General features: G+C 41.4%; 1 protein-coding gene across 1 annotated transcript in view; it reads left to right on the top strand.

Annotated features, from left to right (window-relative positions):
• LOC107190724 (dipeptidase 1-like) overlaps window positions 1–8,416 on the top strand; it is a gene marked incomplete at its 3' end in the record, with an annotated part of 75,092 nt that overhangs the window by 39,768 nt on the left and 26,908 nt on the right. Inside the window, exon 3 of the mRNA XM_015579586.1 lies at window positions 610–742. Within this exon, the coding sequence (XP_015435072.1) occupies window positions 610–742 (133 nt within the window). The remainder of the gene's footprint in view (window positions 1–609; window positions 743–8,416) is intronic.

Raw genomic sequence — 8,416 nt, 5'->3', positions numbered from 1 at the left:
CGGCATTCTGGCGAATAGCTGTGATGTTTTCTGTTGAACGACCTAAACGAACACTATCGATGTTTTGACATCAATAATCGACTCCGTCTCCTCGAATTTTTCGATTATTCTCTTCACAGTTGATGCACTTGGAATATTTTGTCTACCAAAGATTGGATGCAATTTGCGAATCGGGCATTCAAACTTTTACCATTTTTTAAATAATGTTTAACAATAAGAATGCGTTGTTGTGTCGAATAGCGATCCATTTTTAATAATGGCGGACTGTCTACTATCGAACTGTCATAATGGTTTGACTGTCAAAGCACAGCAGCAGAAATGGAGCCAAATTTAAATTTTCCGCTCTTGTTGGGACACTTTACATAAATCCTTATAACTATGATATTTATGAATATGTCGTGAAAATAAAAATTGTTGTATTCAATTTAATTGTACAATAAAATGTTCTCAAAGTTTCAAAAAGCTTGGTTTAATAATTTCTACATAAGAAATTCCCAAAAATTCGTACAGGTTTAACCCGTTTATAGCAGGCTCCCCTTTTAATAGTGTACACCTCCGTGCCTGCTAATTAACCGAAGAATAATTCAACGTCATTTTTTCCGTTCACAGTTTTGGGCTGCTTACGTACCATGCGAGTCTCAACATCTCAACGCGGTCCAGCTGACTCTGGAGCAGGTGGACCTCATTAAGAGACTCATAGAGAAGTACTCACAACACATGCAGTTCGCTGCATCTTCAAAGGGTGGGTATCTTTCACAATTACCTGAAACGAGGAACCAGCCGTTGCACCGGTCTCGACTGTGCGACACAGAAACCGTTTTTTTCTTTTCCTCCTTTTTTCTCCTTCTACGAACCTTTCTTTTTAATTCCTCTCCGCGCGAAACAACAATACGGGCCGAAAAGCTTCCATTAAGGGGAGGACTTCTTCGGGGCCAACTCCGAATCGATTGAAGCGCCGATGTAAACAATCAAGCGCTAGCGAAAACACATATTCGATAGCAGGGACGGCTTGATGAGACGACATCTAACGGCAGTACCTACAAATAAATTTTGTTCACTAATATTTCCTGCTGCTCAATGATTTTGCATCAGGTTCCTCTGCACGTCTTACTTTTCCAAGAGTTTTCCAACCTAGTGGCTCCCTGACTTTGCGCCGGATTCATCCACGAAACTTGACCTATCCGGCGGCTCCCTGATTTTGCATCAGATTCGTCCGCAAGTTACTTCATTCTTAGAGGCTCCCTGATTTCGCATCAGGTTCGTCCTCACTTTCAAGCATCCTAGCGGCTCTCTGATTTGACACGAGATTCGTCCGCTTGGGACAATATAATGGCTTATTGTAAAAACGAGGAAATATTTGATTCTGAAATCTGGTACACTTTTTCATCAGCATGGAGGCCATATTTTTCTAAAATTTCAAAACTCTATGTTCAAATCTCTCCGAGTATTAAGCAATTGAAAAAACAGTCTATTTCGACAGTTTTAATTCTTTTGCAACTGAACATCTGCACCGATTTTAGCGTACTATATCTAACTTTGTCGGTATTAAGAATACTTGCGTTTTTTGTTTGAACCTTTTTTCTCTAAAATCATTATATTTTCGTCTGCATGCGGAAAACATGTTTATCACACAGTTTCCAAATTTTCTCATACTGTTTCCTAACAATTCACGAGTCTCACACGTATACCTACATTTCATTTCTAATAACCTCTCGAACCATTTCATACAAACAAATAGCTGGTTAGAATTATTTTTTGTTAAAAGTCTAATTCGACTGGACCATTATTTAAGCTGGCAAAAGGTAGTCGAAGTTTACTTTAAAGCCTTCAAATAAAGATACAGATAAAAGATGAAAATTTTATTCGACACTACGGATAAAACGCTCCTTGGATGTAAAAGTATCTTTATTGGTTGAATAAATTCTCATCGAATAAATTTGTTCATTCAATGTTCTTCTTACGTCCTTTTTACGAAATATATACACCCGTATCAATGATGTCAATAAAAGATAAATAAACAATGTTTCTCGGGAATACCATTTCAAATACAGAGGCCTCGCGATTATTGACTCTTTGTTGATATGCGATTATTGTCCAGGCGTCATCCCCACCACTGGAGGGGGGAGGGGGGAAGGCTGTGGAACTCGGCAACCGCATACTTTGTTGCCACGGCGCGCCGAGACGGCTTCCCGTTCACGAGCCGATGACTGAACGTTGGGAGCCCACAAAAAGGTTACAATCGCCGGTGTCGGTGAGGTAATACTAATGCAATGATAAAACTTTTATATTTTTGGGTCTTTATTAATGAAACTTTTATGAATTACTAAATACGACCAAATTTGGGTCATATTTACTTATAATTTATCAGAATCGATAATGAACTAATTTGAACTATTAACACTTTCTACATGAGTAAATATAATCCAAATTATGTCATGTTTGGTATCATTTTAATCAGAAAAATCTCACCAATGTACTAGTAAAAGTTTCATTAACAACGAATAAAAAATAAAATAGTTTCATTGTTGCATTAGCATTGTCTCGCGCGCCGGGCAACAATGTATTTGCTTGATGAACTCGACGGATGGAGCGGGGGAATGTACGACGATTAGTCAAAGCGTTCAATCGTCAGTGACTGTCCAGAGAACTGCCGACGAATAAAATGTAGCAGCATCGCCTCGAATCACACGTATTTTTATTATTGGCCGAAACGGTACACACACAATCGGACTGTGTGGTCGGCTATAATGTAACCATTGGTCGGCGATAGCGTCGCAGGCGGGCCACGTAGCCGAGTCGAGTGGGAAAAAAAGCTTTCTCTCTCTTTTTCACTGGCTTGTCCTTTTCTACGTTCGGAGTATTACAAAGGCGAGTTGCCGAGGCTCGATCTTCGGGCAAAAAACGTATTCACGACGGTCAGAAGCGTATCACGTGGTCCACGATTACAGTCCCTGCACGGACCCGAGTTCGGGACAATAATCCCGAGGCTTCTGCATTTCGTATGTAATTCCATTAATTAAACAAAAATAAGCATTATTGCAATTATAGAAAGGTTTATCGTTGCACACATTAGTACGTATTGTTTAATTCTCGGATCTCTTCCCCTCGCGCCGTTCTTTTCCTACGTTCGGCGAGAATCGAAAGCTCGCCACCAGCCGTAGATATTCCATCGTTCTCCTGATAGGCAGAATTGTAATGAGAGACCTAACCCAGAGCCGTTAGGATGTTTGAAAGCGAGGACGAACCTGAAGCAAAATCAGCGAGTCCCTAGAAATGGAGTTACTTGCGGACGAACCTGATACGAAATCAGGAAGCCGCAGGAAGGTGAAATTCGTGAACGAACCCGATGCGAAATCCGGGAGTCACTAGGATGTGATATTGCAGACGAACAAGGCGCGCAACTGAGGAGCTGCGAGGAGGATGCAAAATCTGCACAGACGAACCTGATGTGAAATCAGGGAACTGTTAGGATGCGGACGAACCTGATGCGAAATTGGAGAGCCACTGGGTTGGAAATACTCTTAGATAAATGTAATGCACGGACGAACCTGATGCGAAATCAGGGAGCCGTTAGGAAATGTTAGTTAGTGCCTCGTAACCTTTGAATTTATAATTAATACAAGTCGAGCGGTAAAGTTGTATTAGTGTGGGAACTATACAAATTTATAAAATAACCGTATAATTAATCAGTCTTTGGTTACAAATGTGTTGTGTAGTGTTGTCGCGTAGTAGTATATAATAAGAAAATAGTAACTGTTACCAAAATAAATATGAGCTCGGTGTTAACGCACTGGCGATGCGAGGGTTGCGAGTGGATTTTATGGAATAATGCCAAAGTAATCATTCCACCCGAAATACAAATAAAATGTTCACGGTTTACTACAAGGTTAACTGGACTGGAAAGGGAACTTTAGCCCGACCTCACTAACGTAATGACCAACTCACAAGAACATGACGCGACGTGACTCTAAAGTCGACGGTACAGTTCTGATCCCCCGAGGGTTAAAATCAACGGGTTTATATAGGCCTAGAAATTGGTGGGGATGCTATGAAATTTCCATATAAGGAAATTTTTTATGGTTGAAGTTGCGTCACGCAGGTTCGTCCGCATTTTAACAGCTCCCTGATTTCGCATCAGGTTCGCCTGTACAGATTTCCCACCCGCCTCGCAGCTCCTCAGCTACGCGATGAGTTCGTCTGCAAAATCACATCCTAGTGTCTCCCCGATTTCGCATCGGGTTCGTTCACGAGTTTCGCTTCCCTGCGGCTCCTCGAGTTCGCATCAGGTTCGTCCGCAAGTGATTCCATTTCTAGACTCCCTGATTTTGCATTAGGTTCGTCCTCGTTTTCAAACATCGTAGCGGTTCTCTGGCTCCGCGTCAGATTCGCCCGCGCACCTTACTAATAAACTGATACCATATTCTTTAGAAAACCTACACTCGCTGGCCTCTCGCGTTGCTATAGCCCGGATTCGTAACAATTCTATAATTTCATTTTGTAATATGTCAATAAAATAAAAGCTTCGAAGATATTAATTTAAGAAGTATTTTTTTAAAAATGGGAGATGTATTTATTCCTTTTTAATATTTAAACATTATATTACACTAATACATATTCTCTTATATACAGGGTGTCCCAAAAATGTCCTCCGACCCGGAAATGGGGCACTCGGGGGGTGAATTGGAACAACTTTTTCCTTAGCAACAATGTAATCTGAAGCTCCGTTACCGAGATATTAACGAAAAACCGCGACCAATCAGAGCGCGAGTTTTCCAGCCGAGTTCCCGCGCTAGCGGTGGCTACGCGCTACGCTTGTACTACGAAGCTCCAAACAAGTAGGTCAGCATGCATCGCAAGGAAACTGTGTATAATAGCAAATAAACAAGACGTAACAAATACAATCATACTTTTTATCATCTGCAGTTTGTTATTTAAAGAGATTAATGATTGAAACGTAAATGTAAGAAAATTATGTATAACGTAAAAAGACGAATGCACATTTACTTTTTTGTAAATTCCTTTTTACAAATTTGTAAATTTCCTTTTCAAATCACGTGTGAACGAAAAGGTAATGTAACAGAGAATGAACGAGAAATGATCGTAATTCGGTATTGGTATAAAAATTCGTAGTTAAATAACGGTCAACAATGTTACTGATAATGAATAAGTTTCTTCAAAAAGCCCGAAGAAAAAGTTAGGTACAGAAACTTGCAGAATTATCGCCGGAAATAAGCCATAGCTTGCGTTAAATTAAGAAAATAATATTGATAACTCGCAGCGTCAACTGACACGTGTCTGTAAATTTTTTTCCCTGCTCCTCGAGATAGGCAATGTACATTGTACTTTCCAACTCGAAGCAAGGGATACGTTGGTGGTCCTCTTCATTTCGGACATTTTTAAGCCGATGCACGTGATGTCTGTTTTCTATCTCGAAGGAGTAGGTGCCTTGGCAATAACTTAACGGGCTACGGCGCCTTGGAGAAACTGCGCGACGGGCCTTTCCTTCCACTTCTGCAAAGCACGTGTTATCCTAGAACCGTTGGTTTCTTTTTACCTAAATCTTGTCGTGGTGAGAGAGAACTCACAATGTAACGATGGGAAACTACTTGGGGGTAGAGGAAGCCCGTGCGGAAAAATTCTGTCAGTCGGTTAGCAATCGGGCGACAGAGATGTTCAGTTCACGGGAGTATTACGCAATGTTATGGTGGTACGTACAGAATAACAGATATGCGGGTGTTGCTGTGCAAGTGTTTGGTTACGTAAAACATCGGAAAAAATGAAAACAATCGGCCCTTTCTGAGGCCACGAATTTTCCTAACGTAGTAACAACACGTTGGATTAAAAATACATTAAGTCATTGTGTCGGGTGATCAGTGTTAGTGGTCCTGCAGTGAAGTGAGCACGTATTCGGTGGAATAACCAGGACGCACTTGAAGTTACAACCCTTAACTTCGGCTGGTTAGGTATACCTGCGATCACCTGCGAACTGGGCGATACCCTGCCATAAACCATTTCGGCTGTCCATGACCAAGATCGGTTCAGTGACCTAGTGACACAGGTTTGCAAACTGCAGGTGCATTTCCGAAAGGGTGAGTTCTAATCAATTTATTGTTGATTATTATTTTCTTAATTTAACGAAAGCTATGGCTTATTTCCGGCGATAATTCTGCAAGTTTCTGTACCTAACTTTTTCTTCGGGCTTTTTGAAGAAACTTATTCATTATCAGTAACATTGTCGACCGTTATTAAACTACGAATTTTTATACCAATACCGAGTTACGATCACTTCTCTTTCATTCTCTGTTACATTACCTTTTCGTTCACACGTGATTTGAAAAGGAAATTTACAAATTCGTAAAAAGAATTTACAAAAAAGTAAATGTGCATTCGTCTTTTTACGTTACATATAATTTGCCTACATTTACGTTTCATTCATTAATCTCTTTAAATAACAAACGGCAGGTGGTAAAAAGTATGATTGTATTTGTTACGTCTTTTTTATTTGCTATTATACGCAGTTTCCTGCGATGCATGCTGACCTACTTGTTTGGAGCTTCGTAGTACAAGCGTAGCGCGTAGCCACCGTTAGCGCGGGATGTCGGCTGGCAAACGCACGCTGTGATTGGTCGCGGTTTTTCGTTAATATCTCGGTAACGAAGCCTCAGATTACATTGTTGCTAAGGAAAAAGTTGCGCCATTTCCGGGTCAGAGGATATTTTTGGGACACCCTGTATACACAAATTATTCTTACAATTAGATGTTACCTTTATTCTAACTATTGCAGTACATAAATATGAAAACATGTACTTATTTGTCTTCAGATACAGAATAGCAACGATCCATTCGACATAGCTTATGCGTGGACCAGCTTAACAAAGAAATTAATAAAAATAATAAAAGTAACATTTAATTGTAAAAATAATTTGTGTATATATAAGAAAAAGATGTATTTGTGTTGTTATATCCCGTTAGGAATATTACCTCTTTTCCTTGCACATTTTTACTATATTACTACGCAACACGAAGACCGAGCGAAATTCGTCAAATCAGCGATACGTCAAGCTACGCGCGTAGTCGAGAATCCTCGTAATGTAGGCCGACGAGACGTTGACCGACGGGACGTACGGATCAGCAATATCGAAACTCGGCCACGACGACTCGAGGATTCCCTGACGAACAATAGCTTGTTGCTACCCCGTATCTTCCACGTCCTTCAATAAAGGAAGGGGGAAAAACACTATAAAAGCAATTGTCCAAACCGGGCAAACTCTCGTTCTTCTCCTGATTGTAATTCGTTCTTGTCAGACGGTGCTTCGTCTGCGCTTCTTCACGCGTAACGGCGAGCTGAGCGACAGCGGTCACTCAGCTGTTCAGTATCGGGTTCCGTGACGTTTCCTATTCAGTGCGACGCGACTTTGCGATTACGCGCGGCCTAACAGGCGAGTTCGATAAGACACCGGACCGCGAAGTGTGACGTCCGAGACGGTGATAACGTATCCCGCAGTGCCCGACCCCTGCATCACGGCTCCGAGCGCCAGCAAGTATTCCGCCCCTTCAAGGACCCGAAACCCCGACTGAACCAGCCGCAAGCGTTAATCATTCATCATCATTGGTATGTTAAGACTTCATTGTATATTTTATTTTATTCATTGTTAGAATATATCTTGTTGTTGTTATAAACGAGAGTGATTTCCTATCCCTCCCGTTCCATATCCTAATTCTGTATATCATCGGTAAGTTTAGACAGGGCGTGCTTTAGCACCTTAAAAGAGCCAGGACCCGAAAATATAAATAAAGTAACGACCGCAACGCGGGACGTAACAGTGTAATATAAAATTTAAAGATTAAACAGGAATAAATACATCTCCCATTTTTGTAAAATGCTTCTTAAATTAATATTTTCGAACCTTTCATTTTACTGGCAAATTACAAACCAAACTTACACAATAATTAAAAATAAAAAGTAAAACCGTCGCATCGGGATTCCAACGTGGTTTTGGACGGAGTCTTCATCATGAGGACGTTAGAGAATTCATGCTGCTCTCGATTATTAGCGTTTAGATTGCTTGGAATTTGGGATTTTTGACCTGGCTTGGACCACTCGGCCGTTGCGTCGTAAACGCGTGACGTAGGACTTTTGCCGAGAACACCCGAAGCAGAGCGCCACGGACAGAGGTAGAAAACGCTTGTGTTGATGAGTCGCCGAGTAGGACGTAGTGGGGGCAGAATATTCTTGTGTTGAATACCCACGGGCAGTGATGCCAGAATCGTGGGTAAACCGCGCGAGCGCTTACCCTCTCCATGCCTCCCGTGGGTATTTTACACAAGCATATTCTAGCCTGTCCGTGAGCTCTGCCCCCACTACGTCCTACTCGGCGACTCACCAACACAAGCGTTTTCTACCTCTGTCCGTGTG

The sequence above is a fragment of the Dufourea novaeangliae genome, unplaced genomic scaffold (genome assembly GCF_001272555.1).
Source record: "Dufourea novaeangliae isolate 0120121106 unplaced genomic scaffold, ASM127255v1 scaffold201, whole genome shotgun sequence".
NCBI classification, from domain to species: Eukaryota; Metazoa; Arthropoda; class Insecta; order Hymenoptera; family Halictidae; genus Dufourea; species Dufourea novaeangliae.
The sequence above is the reverse complement of the archived record's forward strand: the minus strand, read 5'-3'. Positions and strand labels throughout refer to the sequence as shown.